The following is a 17,992-nucleotide window of genomic DNA, read 5'->3' as shown; positions in this document are numbered from 1 at the left end:
CTTCCTCCTTATCCCTGGTAATAATTCTTGTTCCAAAACTACATTGCCTCAAATTAATACAGCCACTCCAAGTTTCTGACAATTAATGTTTGCATGTATACATTTTTCTATTCTTTTACTTTTAACCTATCTGTGTCTTTAAAGTGAGTTTGTTGTAGACAGCACATAGTTGAGTCTTGCCCTTTTATCCAGCCTGACGAAATTATGTATAAATCCACCATTTGGCTATTTTGTTATTTGTTCCATCCGTTCTTTGTTCCTTTTCTCCTCTTTTCTGACTTCTTTTGGATTTTTTGTCTTGTTTTGTTTTAGTATTCCATTTGATCGCCACTGGCTATATTAGCTACCCTTTGTGACTACCTCAGTGTTTGCTCTGATTTTGCAATGTGCATTTTTCACTTCTCACCGTGTACTCTCAGACATACCACTTCCCATGAAATATGGACGCACACCACAGCACACGTCCATTTCCCTCCTATCCTTCCAAGTGTTGTCATCCATTTTACTTCTCTAGAGGTTAGAAACCCCACGATACATTGTTACCGCTCTTGCTTTGAGTAGCTTTTTTTTTTTTTTTTTTAAGACAGGGTCTCACTCTGTCACCCAGGCTGGAGTGCAGTGGTGCAATCATGACTCACTGCACCCTCAACCTCCTGAGCTCAAGCAGTCCTCCCACCTCAGCCTCCCGAGTAGCTGGGACTACAGGCATATGAGGCTGCAGTGAGCTGTGATTGCAACACTACACTCCAGCCTGGGTGACAGAGTGAGATCCTGTCAAGAAAGAAAAGAAGGAAGGAAGGAAGGAAGGAAGGGAAAGAAAGAAAAGAAAGAAAGAAAGATACTCAACTGTTGAAAGCAAGGGTAATAACAGTGTATCATGGGGTTGATAACCTCTGTGGAAGTAAAATGAAGGACAACAGCTGGATTTTTGTGGTTTTAGTAGAGACAGAGTCTTGCTATGTTGCCCAGGCTGGTCTCAAACTCCTGGGCTCAAGCAGTTTGCCCACCTCGACCCTCCAAAATACTAAGATTACAGCCACTGCACCCAGCCCAGTTGAGTATCTTTTTAAAGAGGGAAACAATGTTTCATATTTACCCACACTTTTGCCATATCTGATACTTTCTTCCTTTATGTAGATCCAAGTTTTTATCTAATATCATCTTTTCAGCCTTAAGAACTTTAACATTTCTTATAGTACAGGTCTGATGGCAGTACATTCCCTCAGCTTGCCTTTGTCTGAAAAGTGCTTGTTTCTGCGTTCATTTTTTAAAAGTCATTTTATCTGATTTAGAATTCTGGGTTCACAGGGTGTTTTTTTTTTCATCACTTTAAATATTTCATTTCAGTGTTTTCCATGTGCATCACTTCTAACAAGAAGTCTATGATTTCTCATCTTTGTTCCTCTCTACTTAGTGCGTTTTGTTTCTCTGGCTGCTTTTAAGATTCTTTTCCTTTTTCACTGGTTTTCAGCAATTTGGTTGTGTTGTATCTTAAGGTGGTTTTCCTTGTGTTTATCCTGCTCAGGAGTCATTGAGCTTCCGAAATTAGTGGATTTATAGTTTTAACCCACCAATTTAAATTTGGAAATTTCTCAGACTGTTTTTCAATTAAAAAGATTTTCTGGGACTTCAATTACATGTATGTTAGACTTCTTGATATTGTCCCACAGGTAATTTTTTTTCCATTTTTTTTCTCTCTGAAATATTTTAAGGCTGTATTTAAGGCTTTTACAGGCCTTTAGATAGCCTTTACTCTAAGGCTAATTTAGTCCCATCACTAAGACATGACCCTTCTGGGTCTCTGTTTAATGCTTGATGGGTCCCTCCATGCTGGCGGCGGCGGGGAAACGAGCAATTCCTACATCAGCCATTGTTTAGTTTCCAGCCCCGGTCATGGGTCTGCCTCCAGCTTCATGGAGTTTCACCCCATGCATGTGCAGATGCAGCGTCAATTAAAGACCCTAAAAGAATTTCTAGAATTCTGTCTCTATATCATTCTTTCCTCTCTGGTATTCTGTCTCACAAATTCTAGCCACCTCAGCTTTCCTGAGTTCTGATCTGGGTTACCTCAACTCAGTAAGACAATTGGGTTCTGTATTACCCTCTCTCTCTCTCTGCCGTAACCCCAAAATTGCCCGTGGGCAGAAAGCTGGGGCACACCTAAAGGCTCACCTCATCTGTTTCCCTCGATCAGGGATTTCAGTCCAGTGCTTTCTACATTTTGTTCACTTTCCTTCTATTTACAGTGCGATGATGGATGTTACTCTCTTATGAACAGAATCAGAAGTCTCAGGAATATATATTTTAGCAAAAAATCACAAGTTCACACTGATAGATCTCTTCTAAAACATTTCAAATTTTATACTGTAAGGTTTTAGCTTACTGTCTTTGATTGTATTTTTGTATTTTTTGTATTCTTGTATTTCTTTTATTCTTCCTTAAAATCTTAGTTCCTAATAGCATTAACGTAATCCTACAGTATATATCAAATAATTTCTAAATAGTAGTATCGATATAATTACCAACAGTAAGGCCAGGCACAGCAGCTCACGCCTGTAATCTCAGCACTTTGGGAGGCCAAAGCAGAAGGATCTCTTGAGCCCGGGAGTTTAAGATCAGCCTAGCAACATAGTGAGACCCTGTCTCTACAAAGAAAATTTTTTTAGCCAGGTATGGTGATGTCAACATGTAGTCCCAGCTACTTGGGAGACTGAGGCAGAATCATGGGAGCCCAGGGGTTTGAGGCTGCAGTGGGCCATGCTCGTGCCACAGAACAAGAAACTGTCTCCGGAATAAAAGCAAAACAAATAAAACTAACAAAACAAAACCCCAGAAAGCAATAAGACTATTGCACAGAATTTCAAATTCCTTTTTGCCTTTAGAGTAAGTGTCACTAAAAAAGAGGAATCTAAGTTCACTATTATAAAATTCCTCGATCTTGATGTAATTCTTTGTGTGTGGGGATTTGTTACCAACTTAGAATATTGTCTATTTCATTTCTTTGATTTTATTGTTTCTGCTGGTTAGATAGCCTTTACTATCTGGACTAATTCATTTGATCTTGGACTAATTTATTTCTTTCAGAGTGTTTTCAAGTTCTAGGAACTCATTTTTTTCCCTTTCTAAACCTTTTTTACTGTGTGTGTGTGGGGGGGAGTTTGTATTTTTTTTTTTTCCCCCCAGAGATTGGGCCTCACTGTGTTGCCCAGGTTGGTCTCAAACTCCTGGCCTCAGCCGGGCGCGGTAGCTCACGCCTGTAATCCCAGCACTTTGGGAGGCCGAGGCGGGTGGATCACGAGGTCAAGAGATCGAGACCATCCTGGTCAACATGGTGAAACCCCGTCTCTACTAAAAATACAAAAAATTAGCTGGGCATGGTGGTGCGTGCCTGTAATCCCAGCTACTCAGGAGGCTGAGGCAGGAGAATTGCCTGAACCCAGGAGGCGGAGGTTGCGGTGAGCTGAGATCGCGCCACTTCACTCCAGCCTGGGTAACAAGAGCGAAACTCCGTCTCAAAAAAAACAAACAAAAAAAAAAAACTCCTGGCCTCAAGAGATCCTTCTGCCTCAGCCTCCCAAGTGGCGGGATTGCAATCATGAGCCACCACACCTGGCTTCCTTTTACATATAACTTTATTTTTCAAATGGTTAAAACATTTACGTGGTTCCCAAATCAAAATCATGTAAGATTACACTCAAAGAATTTTTCCTTTCATCCCTTTCTTCTTACCCTTATTCCCTCTCTGTCTATACATAGACAATCACTCGGGTTTCGGTTTAAACTTCCAGGGTCTTTTTTATTTTTTTTTGAGATAGAGCCTCTCTCTGTCACCCAGACTGGAGGGCAGAGGCACTATCTCGGCTCACTGCAACCTCTGCCCCCCAGGTTCAAGTGATTCTCATGCCTCAGTGATTCTCCTGAGTAGCTGGGATTATAGGCACCTGCCACCAATATGACTAATTTTTGTATTTTTAGTAGTATGGGGTTTCACCGTGTTGACCAGGCTGGCCTTGAACTCCTGACCTCGAATGATCCACCCGCCTTGGCCTCCCAAAGTGCTGGGGTTGCAGGCGTGAGCCCCTGACCCGGGCTCTTTTCGTAAATATAAGTAAATACATGTGTGCATACACAGGTTCACATCGCACCTCTTTCTTACATAGATGTATAGTGTACACATTTCTTTTTCTTTTTTTTTTTTTTTGAGACAGAGTTTCGCTCTTGTTACCCAGGCTGGAGTGCAATGGCACCATCTCGGCTCACTGCAACCTCCACCTCCTGGGTTCAAGCAATTCTCCTGCCTCAGCCTCCCGAGTAGCTGGGACTACAGGCACGCGCCACCACACCCAGCTAATTTTTGTATTTTTTAGTAGAGACGGGGTTTCACCTTGTTGACCAGGATGGTCTCGATCTCTTGACCTCGTGATCCAGCCGCCTCAGCCTCCCAAAGTGCTGGGATTACAGGAGTGAGCCACCGTGCCCGGCCCTTAGTGTACACATTTCTTTTTCAACTTAATAATACATCCTAGAAACCACTCACTCTCTGCACATAGAACTCTCTCCCTCTGTCCTCTGCCCTCTCCTCCTCTCCCTCTAGAACTGCTGCGTTCTGTGGGTTGTTCAGCCGAGTCCCGGCTTGTTTGCTGGTTTTCCTCCAGTGGGGAGCCATCCCCAGTCCCCTGGCTGTCCCCACCTTTATGGCTCCCAAGTTCTCAGGAGGGAAACTCCTGCTGGGGTCAAAGGTCAGAGATGGGACACCCAGAGACCTTTGCCCAGCGAACTCACACAGGGAGATGGGGTGCTTTTCAGGAGGTGACATTTCTCTTGCTGAAACCTGATTTATTTTTCCTGTCCATGCAGATCTGGAAACAGTTGCCACATCTAAAGGCAGTCGTGACATACAAAGAACCTCCTCCAAACAAGATGACTGATGTGTACACGGTATGGGCAGTGGGGCCCTGGGCACCGGGCGGGTCCTGCTGGGCCCACCCAGCTGACCTAGCCTGCCTGCTCCCTGCACCTGGCTGCAGATGGAGGAATTCATGGAGCTGGGGAATGAAGTGCCTGAGGAAGCCCTGGACGCCATCATCGATGCCCAGCAGCCCAACCAGTGCTGTGTGCTAGTCTATACATCAGGCACGACTGGGAACCCCAAGGGCGTGATGCTGAGTCAAGACAATGTGAGACAGATGCCGGGTCGGGGGGATAGTGGGTGAATCTGGGCCACGGCTCTGCCCAGTAGCCCCTGGGGAATTTCCTCGGGCCCCTCTGTTCTGTCTGGGAGCTGGAATAGAACAACCCTTCAATCTGTGGCCCAGACTGAGCCCAGCAAGGGGGAGGGGAGGCCTGTCCTGGGGTTTTCAGAGCCTGCAGAGATGCCACAGTGGGCACCACGTGGGGGCTGGCCCCCAGGGTGGGCACAGTGGTGAGCACTGCCAGGGCCGGCTTGTGGATGCTGCTGGGGCCCATCTGCCTGTCCTCCAGATCACGTGGACGGCGCGGTACGGGAGCCAGGCCGGCGACATCCAGCCAGCAGAAGTCCAGCAGGAGGTGGTGGTCAGCTACCTGCCCCTCAGCCACATTGCTGCCCAGATCTACGACCTGTGGACGGGCATCCAGTGGGGGGCCCAGGTCTGCTTTGCCGAACCCGACGCCCTGAAGGTCAGTCTGCCTCTACTGTGTGTCTGTCCAAGCCTGTGTGCCAGGGCACCTCCACGTGTGTCCGTGGGATCTGCGTTTGCATTTGTGTGTGTGCGCTTCCTGTGCATGTATCAGTCAGAACTCTGTCATCTGCAGTGGACACAGCCTGACTCAGATGACCAAACAAGAAGGGCCCCGATGCCATTACATGAAGGCGAGGCAGAGTGGTTTGCGGGGCTTGCGACACCATCAAGGACGGGCGTCCTCAGAGTGTCACCGGTTGGCTACGGCCCTTCCCTGAATCCCAGCCTCACAGGAGACACCTGTTCTTGGGACCCTTGTTTTAACTGTGAGGAAAACTTTCCCAGAAACCCCCAGCAAGGTTCCCTCCACCTGCATCTCAGTGGCCCAAAGTGTCACCTGTCTGTTCTCAAACTGAACGCTGCAGAGGGGAATGGATTTTTGTGTCTGAGTTAGACTAGGGGAGAGTCACCACGTTCAGGGCTGGGACGAGACTGGGGTCCTTCTGAAGCACTGGCCACCTGACAGCTGCCTGCCACCAGGGTTCTGCGAGCAAAGAGGGAGGCCACTGAGCCAACAGTACGTGCCACACCTTGCGTGCAGGTGTGCGTGGGTGCCCGTCAAGCATGTGTGTGCCACCGGCATGCCTGCAAGGCGTCTGCACGCCTGCCCGGCGAGAGGGGCCCACTGGTCCCCAGCTGTCCCTGACCTGGCAGGCCTGCCTCTTCCGGTGTGAACAGGGGAGCCTGGTGAACACGCTGCGGGAGGTGGAGCCCACGTCGCACATGGGGGTGCCCCGGGTGTGGGAGAAGATCATGGAGCGCATCCAGGAGGCAGCAGCTCAGTCTGGCTTCATCCGGCGCAAGATGCTGCTGTGGGCCATGTCGGTGACCTTGGAGCAGAACCTCACCTGCGCTGGCAGGTACAGAGGGTCCCCGGGCAGGAGGCCTGGGGAGGTGGCGGGCTGGGTCAGAACCCAGAACACGGTGAGGGTCTGATAGGCCATGCCCGTCCCAGCGCCAGTGTCCAGGCAGCTCTGGAGAACCCATGCAGAGGCCCCGTCCATGACCGGGCTTGAGCTCCTCAGCTTTTCCCAGGCCCTGCTGGGAACAGTCACTCAACCTCTGGATTCTGACTGGGAGGACTAAGTTGGTTTCTCTGAAGTGAAATTCACCTCCCTAGGAGCAGCTCCTGGCACAGTCTCCTGAGGTCTCCTGACCTCAGTGGGTGGCTGGAGAAGGGGCCACAGCGATGAGGACTTTGCCTTTCCAGCCTTTTCAGCATCCCAAGTGACCCCTCCGATCTCTTCCTCTTTCTATCTTTCTATGGAAACCACTGCATAGCGCTATGTGGGAAAACTGAACGTGCATGAACAAAGCATTTGTGGGTTTCACTGGGGTCCCATGTTTGTACCTGTGTCTACACGAATATATACTTCAAGTCTGTGCATGTGTGTTGTGTGTGCAAAAAGGCATGTGCCTGTGTTGCCTGTACACCTGTACACAGGTGAATCTGTTTGACTTCCTGGTTTAAGACACATTTGCACACATGTGTGTGCCTGCATACCTACCTCTGCATGCATGTTGACAGGCAGGCTCAATATTCAAACCAACCAACTGGAACAGACAACTGGAATGGCTGAGCCAGTGTGTTCTTACTATCACCCTTGTGTGTGTGTGTGTGTGTGTCTGTGTCTGTGTGTATGTGTTTGTGTGTGTCTGTGTGTCTGTGTTTATGTGTGTTTGTGTGTGTTTATGTGTCTGTGTCTGTTTTTGTGTGTTTGTGTGTGTGTGTCTGTGTGTTTGTGTGTGTGTCTGTGTCTGTCTGTGTGTGTTTGTGTTTGTGTTTATGTGTGTGTTTGTGTGTGTCTGTGTGTGTCTGTGTCTGTCTGTGTTTGTGTGTTTGTGTATGTGTGTGTCTGTGTGTGTTTGTGTGTGTCTGTGTGTGTCTGTGTCTGTCTGTGTTTGTGTGTTTGTGTATGTGTGTGTCTGTGTGTTTATGTGTCTGTGTCTGTGTGTGTTTGTGTATGTGTGTGTTCGTGTGTGTGTGTTTGTCTGTGTGTGTCTGTGTGTGTCTGTGCCTGTGTGTGTATGTTTGTGTGTCTGTGTGTTTGTGTCTCTGTGTATTTGTGTGTGTGTTTGTGTCTGTTTGTGTGTCTGTGTCTGTGTGTGTCTGTGTCTGTGTGTTTATGTATGTGTGTGTTTGTGTTTATGTGTGTGTCTTTGTGTGTGTCTGTGTCTGTCTGTGTGTGTTTGTGTGTGTTTGTGTTTATGTGTCTGTGTCTGTGTCTGTGTGTGTTTGTGTATGTGTGTGGTGTTTATGTCTGTCTTTGTGTGTGTGTCTGTGTGTGTTTGTATCTGTGTGTTTGTGTATGTGTTTGTGTGTTTGTTTTGTGTGTGTTTGTGTGTGTCTGTGTTTGTGTGTGTCTGTGTGTGTTCATGTGTGTCTGTGTGTGTGTGTGTGTCTGTGTGTGTCTGTGTGTATGTGTGTGTGTATATGTGTTCGTGTGTGTGTCTGTTTGTGTTTGTGTCTGTGTCTGTGTGTATGTGTGTTTGTGTATGTGTATGTCCGTGTGTGTCTGTGTCTGTGTTTGTGTGTGTGTGTGTGTGTGTGTGATTTCTTCTGTGAACCACTCTCCTTCTCCCACCAGCGACCTGAAGCCCTTCACAACCAGACTGGCAGATTACCTGGTGCTAGCCAAGGTCCGCCAGGCACTGGGCTTTGCCAAGTGTCAGAAGAACTTCTATGGAGCGGCCCCCATGACGGCAGAGACACAGCACTTCTTCCTGGGCCTCAACATCCGCTTGTACGCGGGCTATGGCCTCAGTGAGACCTCAGGCCCCCACTTCATGTCCAGCCCCTACAACTACCGGCTGTACAGGTGAGGCTGGAGGCTGCCGCACACGCGCACGCACATGTGCTCTTGCTGGCACTCCTGCTGAGTACCGTGGGGACCCCCTCTTCTTTACACACCAGTTGGGTCCCAGAGACCTGGCCGCTGGGCTTTGGAGCCCCCAAGAGCCAGCACTGCCACCTTGGGCCGAGTCCCCAGCTTACCCTCCTCAGTCTAGTGGGGGTGGCCTCTGCCACTGTGTCGTGTGGGTCTGTGGTTGAAAACAGCCTGCACAGCCCTGGTGTCCCCTGAACAGGGGTCTACCTATGGAGCAGTTTTCCTCTGACCCCTCCCTCTACTGGGGTGGGGTGTGCTCCAGGGTGTTCCGGGGGCCAGCTGGGGTGGGAGTGGGGGACCAGGCCAGTCTCCTAATGGGCGGTGAGGGCAGTCCGTTCTAAGGAGTGATTTGCAAGGTCATCTGTTGTGCTTCAATAGCTCCTCTCCCTGCCAGCCTATCACAGTGCTCCAAGTTCTACCTTTACCATTTCCTTTGTTCCTTCCTTCATTCATTTCCTAAAACCCTTTAATTGGTTCTACCTTTCAGCTCTAAGTCCCCAGTTAAAATACAAAAGCCCTGGCCAGGCGCGGTGACTCACGCCTGTAATCCCAGCGTTTTGGGAGGCCGAGGTGGGCGAATCACGAGGTTAAGAGATCGAGACCATCCTGGCCAACATGATGAAACCTCATCTCTACTAAAAATACAAAAATTAGCCAGTTATGGTGGCGGGCACCTGTAGTCCCAGCTACTCGGGAGGCTGAGGCAGGAGAATTGCTTGAACCCGGGAGGCGGAGGTTGCAGTGAGCCGAGATTGCGCCACTGCACTCCGGCCTGGCGCCTGGCGACAGAGCGAGACTGTCTCAAAAAAAAGAAAAAGAAAAAGAAATAAAAAAGCCTGTGAGGGGATATCTTCTAGCCATCAGTGAAGATCCCCCTCCATGGGGTCTGGGAGGAGAAGGCTCCCTCTGACCAGTCTCCCGGCCCCTCCCTCACCAGCTCAGGCAAGGTGGTGCCCGGCTGTCGGGTGAAGCTGGTGAACCAGGATGCAGAGGGCATTGGCGAGATCTGCCTGTGGGGCCGCACCATCTTCATGGGCTACCTGAACATGGAGGACAAGACATGTGAAGCCATCGATGAGGAAGGCTGGCTGCACACGGGCGACGCTGGCCGCCTGGATGCCGACGGCTTCCTCTATATCACTGGGCGCCTCAAAGGTGAGCGCCCCAGGTTGGGTGCAGTGGCTCATGCCTGTAATCCCAGCACTTCGGGAGGCCCAGGCAGGCAGATTGCCTGAGCTCAGGAGTTCGAAACCAGCCTGGGCAACATGGTGAAAAACCGTCTCTACTAAAAACCCACAAAAAGTCTGGGCACAGTGGCTCACGCCTGTAATCCCAGCACTTTGGGAGGCCGAGGCGGGCAGATCACGAGGTCAAGAGATCAAAACCATCCTGGCCGACATGGTGAAACCCTGTCTCTACTAAAAATACACAAAAAATCAGTTGGGCATGGTGGTGTGCACCTGTAGTCCCAGCTATTCGGGAGGCTAAGGCACGAGAATTGCTTGAATCTGGGAGGTGGAAGTTGCAGTGAGCCGAGATCGCCTTGCTGCACTCCAGCCTGGGAGACAGAGCTAAACTCTGTCTCCAAAAATAAAGCAAAACAAAACCAAAACAAAAAGCTCCCCAGACAGCTATAGTGGGGTTATGCCAGTGCCGGTCTTGAGCCTTTATTAAGTGTGACACATCTTTAGTGACATCGTTTTATTTACTCCCCTCTCCTATGAACCCTAACTTGCTAATGAGGACACCCAGAGAGGTTAAGTAACTTGTCCAAGGTCACCCAGCTGGTAAATGGTGGAGCTGGAAATGAGACCTTTAGAGAAATAAGGCAAGTCTCTCCAGAAGATTCAAGAGCATGAGTATTATGTATTTTTAGATGCAAACACGGATACGATGGGGAACAGAACGCACGTTGGATATAAAATTTAAAATAAGACAAACTTCCCACAGAGACAGGAATAGCTGGGGACGCCTCTCTGGAAGTACATTCTACCTACTTCACCTGAGTTGGTGTCACGCCCGTGGCACCCACGTGGGAATCCCGCGCCAGGGCCTCATGGGGGAAACAAGCTAAGCGAGTGGGTACTTTGCGGATGTCACGCAGAGGCAGTGTGCGACCGTGCCCAGGCCCCAGCTGATGGCCATGGAAGCTCGGCAGCCCCAGGGAGGGACAAAACGTCTGGGCGGCGTTTGAGCCCTGGGATGTGCAGGCTGGTGAGCCCTGCCAGGTGCCCTCCCGTAAGACCCCGGGAGCGACAGGTGGCTGCTTGGATGTGCCTGGGGCACCACCTGGTGTTACTCTTTGTAACGGCAGATGAGGGGACCCACATTCCTGCAGGGGGAGAGTAGCCCGAAAACCAAATTCAACCAGAGCTGGCCCTCCTTTTAGAAGTAGTATAATGAGAGGTAAGGGTCCAGATAGCTTTTCTCCGAATACATATCCAACTGACACAGCGGCCCTTCCCCGTTGCCTTGCAGTGATACCTGTGTCCTTGACGAAGTGACGGTCTGTGAGAGGTCTATGTGTGGACTCTCTCTGTTCCCTTGTTCCATTCGCTTATCCTTGCACCAGTACCCAGTGTCTTAATTTCTATAGCTCTATGACAGGGCTAGATATCCGGTTAAGTGCTTACAGCCCTGGTCTTCTTCTTCAAGACGACCTTGGCTATTCTTGGCCATTTTCATTTCCATAGGAACTTTCCATTGTATGTTTCCTCAAAAACTGGTGGGAATTTTGATTTTTTGTTTCATTGAATCTGTAGATCAATTTGGTGAGGAAAATACATCTTTATATATGGGGTCTTCCAATTCACAAAGATGATAAATCTCTCTCTCCATTTACTTAGGTCTTTTTCAGTTTCTCTCAATAATGTGCTATTTATTTATTTATTTTTGAGACAGGGTCTCGCGTTTTTGCCCAGGCTGGAGTGCAGTGGCATGATCTCGATCACTACAACTTCTACCTCCCAGGTTCAAGTGATCCTCCGGCCAGGCCTCAGCCTTCCAAGTAGCTGGGACGACAGGTGCAAGCCCTCACACCCAGCTAATTTTTTATTTTTGTAGAGAGCATCTTTTGCCATGTTGCCCAGGCTGGTCTTGAGCTCCTGAGCTCAAGCCATCCTCTTACCTCGGCTTCCTAAAGTGCTAGGATTATAGGTGTGAGCCACTGCATTCAGCCTATATTTTTTAGGCTAGAGATTTTTGCACATCTTTCCTTGTATTTTACTTCGTGTGTGTGTGTGTGTGTGTGTGTGTGTGTGTGTGATGGAGTCTCTCTCTGTCGCCCTTACTGGAGTGCAGTGGTGTGATCTCGGCTCATTGCAACCTCCTCTTCCTGGTGTTCAAGTGATTCTCCTGAGTAGCTGGGATTACAGGCACATGCCACCACCCCTAGCCAAGTTTTGCATTTTTAGTAGAGACGGGTTTTCACCATGTTGGTCAGACCGGTCTCAAATTCCTGACCTCGTGATCTTCCCGTCTCGGCCTCCCAAAGTGCTGGAATTACAGGCATGAGCCACTGTGGTCTGCCCTTGTATTTACTTCTAATAATTTTTTATGCTATTTTAAATAATGTCATTTCTAAAATTTTTTCAGCTCAGATGTTGCTGTGAAATTTTTTTTGTCTATTTGTTTGCTATTGGCATATAGAAATGCAACTGCTTTTTGCATATTGGCCTTGTAACAAATGACCTTGATCAGTCCACATATTTAATTCAGTAGTGTATATTCTTTTGAATATTCTATGGACACAACTATATCATCTGCAAATAATGACAAATGATATTTTTTTTCTTGTTGTATTGCACAGGTTAGGACCTCCAGGGCAGTGTTGAATAGAAGTGGTGGTAGTGGTCAAACTTGTTTTGTTCCTGATCTCAGGAGACAAGCATTATTTTATTCACTAAGCATGTTTGGCTGGGCACAGTGGCTTACACCTGTAATCCCAGCACTTTGGGAGACTGAGGCAGGATGGCTTGAGCTCAGAAATTTGAGACCAGCCTGGGCAACATAGTGAGATCCTGTGTCTATTTATTAAAAATAACCATTAAATCTTTTTTAGCCAGGCGTGTGGCTCATGCCTGTAATCCCAGCACTTTGGGAGGTTGAGGCGAGCAGATCACAAGGTCAAGAGGTCGAGACCATCCTGGCCAACATGGTGAAACCCCATCTCTACTAAAAATACAAAAAGTAGCTGGGCGTGGTGGTGCACACCTGTAGTCCCAGCTACTCGGGAGGCTGAGGCAGGAGAATTGCTTGAACCCAGGAGGCGGAGGTTGCAGTGAGCCGAGATTGCACCATGGCACTCCAGCCTGGTGACAGAGCCAGACTCTGTCTAAAAAAAAAATCTTTTTTAAAAAGTATGTCTGCTGTAAAATTTTTGTAGATGTTCTTTATCAGATTAAAGAAGTTTCTTTCCAGCTGTGGGTTGCTAAGGGTTTTTATCATTTACTAATGGTAAAAGATGCTCGTAAGAATGCAGAGGGCGGCAATGGGGAGAAAAGGGCAGGAATGAGGTGGCCATGATGAGGCATACGTGGGGGAGGCTGGGTTGTTGTATTCCCACATTTCCAGAGTCTGTCTTTTCCTCCTCACTTCTGCTGTCCTAGACAAACTCTGATCATCTCGACACTTGTCAGGGCTTCCTCTCTAGCCATCCTGCCCCCCAAATAACCACTCTTCACCCGAGCTGCCACAGCGCCCCAGAACTTTGCTGTCACTCCATTCCGCCTCCCAGTGCAGCTCCTCAGCCAGCGCGAGAGGCCTCTGAGATCCATCCTACTCCCTCTCCAGCCTCCGCCTCACTTGCCACCTGCAGCTCCCTTAAGGCCTGTGAGCTTCTGCTCCCGTCCTGCCTCTGCCTGCCAACCCCCATTCATGTTCGGCATGCAGCTGGGCCTGGCGCCTCCCTGCTCCAGCCCTGCAGCCCCTGTGCCTCCCTCTGTCTCACTGCCCCACTGCATGGTGGGCTCCTTGAAGCCATGGCCAACCTTGCTGTATTCTGTGCCTCATGTCAGCACAGGACCTGTGCACAGAATGTGACCAACTAATCTTTGCTGAATTACAACTGAGGGACAGGAGTGCAGTCTCAGTAAAATCAGTCGATGTGCATTCGTGCAATTTATTTTATTGAATTTATTGCCATCTACCCTAGAAGTAAGTCATTATTACTATCAGAGAATAGGTCAGGGCACTGAGTGCCTGGCAGTCTGTTGGACAGAAGAAAAGAAGGGGAGGGGACCTTCCAGGGAAGGGTGCAAGCAAGGGGAGAGGCATCCTAGCAGGGCACGTGAGAGCACGGGCTCTGGAACTGGTCTGGATTTTAAATCTTAGCTCTGCTACTTACTAGCACGTGAGCTTGGACAAGTTACTGAACATCTCTGTGCCTCGGTTTCCTCATCTGCAAAAACAATAACAGCGTCTACTTCAGTATAGGTTTATTGTGACAGTTAAATGAATTACTCTATGTGAAGTGCTTAGCATGGTGGTAAGTGCTGTGCGTGACAGGGATGGTGGTTATTAAGCAAAGGCAGGGAAGGGAAATGACACGGGCTATTCAGGGGCAGGAACTGGGGCTGGCAGAAGGGGGCCATGGATGAGATGTCTTGGATGATGAGCTGAGAGGGGACCCTGGGTGAGCATTTGTCCTTGGGGGGCCGCCACCAGCCCCCCAGCAGGTGTGAGGTGCTTCGGAGGGCCTGGCACTGCTTCTTGGCTCCCAGCGAGGGGGCATCTCCAGCCGTGCTGCCTGGTGTGCCTGAGGCACCTGAAGTACATTCTTTGCCGGGGGCCTGGCCTTGCCTCCCCAGAATTAATCATCACAGCTGGTGGGGAGAATGTGCCCCCTTTGCCCATCGAGGAGGCCGTGAAGATGGAGCTGCCTATCATCAGCAACACCATGCTGATCGGGGACCAGAGAAAGTTCCTGTCCATGCTGCTCACCTTGAAGGTGTGTCTGGGGGGGCTCCGGCTCAGAAGTAACAGCCAGTGATGGGGTCTGTGGGTCTGGCTGGCAGAAGCCACATTCAGCACAGGGCACAGGCAGATCTCATGGCTTCATTCTGAAATGACTCAAGTCCGTGCTGCCTGCACTGTAGGAGCATCTGTGGCATGTGGAAATTCCTTCCGTCCCACACATGCCACCGTGAGGATCCTTTACGTGTTACTTGCACTTTCCGGTTTACAAAGCGCTGCTGCCCTGCCTCGTTGCTCTTGGCAGGTACTCGGGTCTCAGGGTTACAGACAGGCAGGAGTTAGGGTCCCTGCTTTATAGATGATGACATCACTGACCCAGGTCTTCTAATTCTGAGACCACTGCTCCTTCCACAGTAACACGAGGCTCAACACAGTAGCGGCTACTCATTCTAGAACCATCTCTTTGAAACAGAGCTCACATGATTCACACCCTTGCCGACAGCAGTAAGACCAGGACCAGGGCTTACGTCTTGTGGGGTAAGGCTTGATCCTCATCTCATCTCTGGCTCTTCAGTGCACTCTGGACCCAGACACCTCTGACCCGACTGATAATCTGACCGAACAAGCTGTGGAGTTCTGCCAGCGGTTGGGCAGCAGAGCCACCACAGTGTCCGAGATTGTGGGGAAGAAGGATGAGGCCGTGTACCAGGCCATTGAAGAGGGGATCCAGCGGGTCAACATGAATGCGGCGGCCCGTCCCTACCACATCCAGAAGTGGGCGATTCTCGAGAGAGACTTCTCCATTTCGGGTGGAGAGCTGGGTAGGTTTTCTCTTCACTATTGCAAGGGCAGTGTGGGAAGGCAGAGGCCATGGCAGTGCCTAGGAGGTGCCCGTTATGAACCAGCCACGGCAAGGTCAAGGTCATGGCAGGAATCTGGGTGATGGCTCAGTGCCCCAGCTTGTGGTGATGGGAAGCCTGTTGACTGTACAAGATATATGCTAGAACTTTCTAATCTGAAAATGACATTTAACTTGGCCTTGACTATGGGACCATTTTCTCCTAAAATCACAATGGAACTACCAGGCCAACACCAAGGACCTGCTGGTGTTCAGGCTGGAGTCATGTGGTTCTAGCGGCGAGATACTGTGATCTTCTGGACAGTCGGCTTGTGTGATAGGTAAAGGGATGAGGCTGCCCTGGACCACTGCCCACAGAACCAGGAGAGGGCTCCAGTGCAGCCTCAGCTGAGGTCACTCTTGGCTGTAGCCAAGAGATGTTCATGGGGTGTTCATGGAACAGGGGAGGTGGAAATGGTTATGCCAGTGTGATTCCCTCAAACTCACCAAGGCCGAACCCAGATGCAACTGTCCACAGCAATGCTGAGCTGCAGTCAAGAGCCCTTGAGCTTACCTGGCCATCTGCTGCCAGCACATTGAATGCAAGGTCAACCAGACAGAAGATGCCCTCTCTAAGTGGTTAATACAATGACTTTAACACCGAAAGTTTCCACTTACATAGTCAAGAGTGAGTTAGGCATTTTAAGCTACCCAGGACCTCAAATCAGAGCTCCTTCAGCCTTACTGTAGAGGGAGGAAATCAAGGTCAAGGAAAGTAATAGGGGAAGACCTCTCTTAAAGACCATGGCAGAGGCTCCCCAGAACCTGGACTTCCCCTACCCCCATCACAACCATCAAAGCATAATGTCCAGCACTGTATGAACTTTCACACAAATGCAGAGGTGCTGTGTACTAGTCATCGAATACACTGCTGTGTAACAAATGACCCCAGAATGTAGCAGCCTAAAGCAATAAACACGTTATTATCCACATTTCTGTGGGTCAGGCATTCAGGAGCAGCTTAGCTGGGTGGTTCTGGCTCGGGTCTCACAGGATTACGTCAATGTGAGCTGGGTGCAGTCACTTGCAGCTGAGGGTCCCCCTCCACACTCACTTATCTGGCTGTTGGCAGGCCTTGGCTCCTTGCTGGCTGCTGGCTGGTGTGTGGCCAGTGGGCCTCTCCCAGGCTGCCTGTGTGTCCTCACAACATGGCAGCCAGCTTGCCCAGGAAGAATGGTCCAAGAGAAGGCCCAAGACAGAAACCTAGTCTATTTTTTTTATTGCTTCACAATTTATTAATTCAAGAGACAGAACAAATAAACCCATTTTAGAAAAAAATGGACTGAGGACTAAAAATGGGTGCGGGTCAAGGATAAGGTAGATGTAGCCTCCACCACTTTCCTACGTATATAAAAGAAACTGCAGTCTTTTATAACCTATTCTCAGAAGTGACATACCAACCCTTCCTCAATCCTCCACTGGCCACAACCAGTGGGATGACATGGTAGACTACACACACGCCACATGAATACCAGGAGCCATCAGTCTTGGAGGCTGGCTACTGACTGTCCCGACTGTCTGGCTTAATTCCTGAGTGACAGGACTCACTGAGTGTGAGTCTTTACCACACACATTCTCAGAGTTCTCAGAGCCTGGGCCTCACTCATTTCTTCCCATTTCTCTTTTAGGTCCCACAATGAAACTGAAACGGCTCACGGTTTTGGAGAAGTACAAAGATATCATTGACTCCTTTTACCAAGAGCAAAAAATGTAATCGGGGGCCGTGCTTGCAGCTTCTACAGAACAGAGGGCAGGGCTTCCGAGCGTCTTCCTGAGCCCCAGCTCTCCTCAGTCTGGGCACAGACATTTCTGGCAAGTCTGTTAGATCTCCAGGTCAGGGCACAGCACTAGGTCTACATTCACCAGGTCTTATGCCAGTAACAGCTGACAATTCCGAGAAGCTTCACGTGTGGGTAGTTTTAATTCCGTTTAAGTATTGCTTTGTGTTCAGGTGGCAAATGGATCAGCTCTCCTTCCAGAACGAAAGGGCTGATCATTTTTGGCCTTAGTTCCAGGTAGATTAACAAGCTGCTAGTTCACATACAAGACGGCCGGCAGCAGGCTGTGGAGCCGGTGGGAGGGAGATGGCTGATCCTGCTTTTGTGCGCCGCAGGGAAAGCAATCAGTTACAACTCACCTAGCGACCTGACTTCCTCTGGACTCGCGGTGGACACTGCCGACCCTATTATTCTGTTACCCGGCACTCCGCCACACACATGCCAACTGACTGGATGCTTAATAAAACTGCTGCTGCCTGTTTGACCCTATTTAATGTGTAATTTGAATATTAAACCTTTTAACAGAACTGTCGACAAGGACCCGATTTTTTTGTTAATTGAGCAGGTGGGACCACTGTAGAGAGTGGTGGGTATTAAACTCACAGGACTGTGGACAGCAGACACGAGTGGCCACTGGTACCCTGGAATAAACAAAGGTGCAGGATGGGGTTAAGTGAAGCATTCTCGTAAAAGCAGCCAGCTCTACATTAGCCTGTCACCACCAGGCCACCCCGCTTCCACTCTGAATACGGGAAGCAGCCATTCTCGGTAGCAAGCTGAGCCAACGTGACCGAA

General features: G+C 49.4%; 1 protein-coding gene across 1 annotated transcript in view; it reads left to right on the top strand.

Moving 5' to 3' along the window:
• ACSBG1 (acyl-CoA synthetase bubblegum family member 1) overlaps window positions 1-17,728 on the top strand; it is a 70,875-nt gene extending 53,147 nt beyond the window's left edge. The window contains exons 6-14 of the mRNA XM_012457717.3: window positions 4,858-4,938; window positions 5,028-5,177; window positions 5,482-5,658; window positions 6,399-6,580; window positions 8,309-8,539; window positions 9,546-9,763; window positions 14,416-14,555; window positions 15,096-15,342; window positions 17,048-17,728. Coding sequence (XP_012313140.2) covers window positions 4,858-4,938; window positions 5,028-5,177; window positions 5,482-5,658; window positions 6,399-6,580; window positions 8,309-8,539; window positions 9,546-9,763; window positions 14,416-14,555; window positions 15,096-15,342; window positions 17,048-17,133 — 1,512 coding nt within the window. The 3' untranslated portion in view covers window positions 17,134-17,728. The remainder of the gene's footprint in view (window positions 1-4,857; window positions 4,939-5,027; window positions 5,178-5,481; window positions 5,659-6,398; window positions 6,581-8,308; window positions 8,540-9,545; window positions 9,764-14,415; window positions 14,556-15,095; window positions 15,343-17,047) is intronic.
• The last annotated feature ends 264 nt before the right edge of the window (window positions 17,729-17,992 follow it).

Source organism: Aotus nancymaae, unplaced genomic scaffold (genome assembly GCF_030222135.1).
Source record: "Aotus nancymaae isolate 86718 unplaced genomic scaffold, 86718_ANA_hifiasm-v0.15.2.pri h1tg000003l, whole genome shotgun sequence".
Lineage (NCBI taxonomy): Eukaryota > Metazoa > Chordata > Mammalia > Primates > Aotidae > Aotus > Aotus nancymaae.
This window is presented reverse-complemented; position numbering and strand designations above follow the sequence as displayed.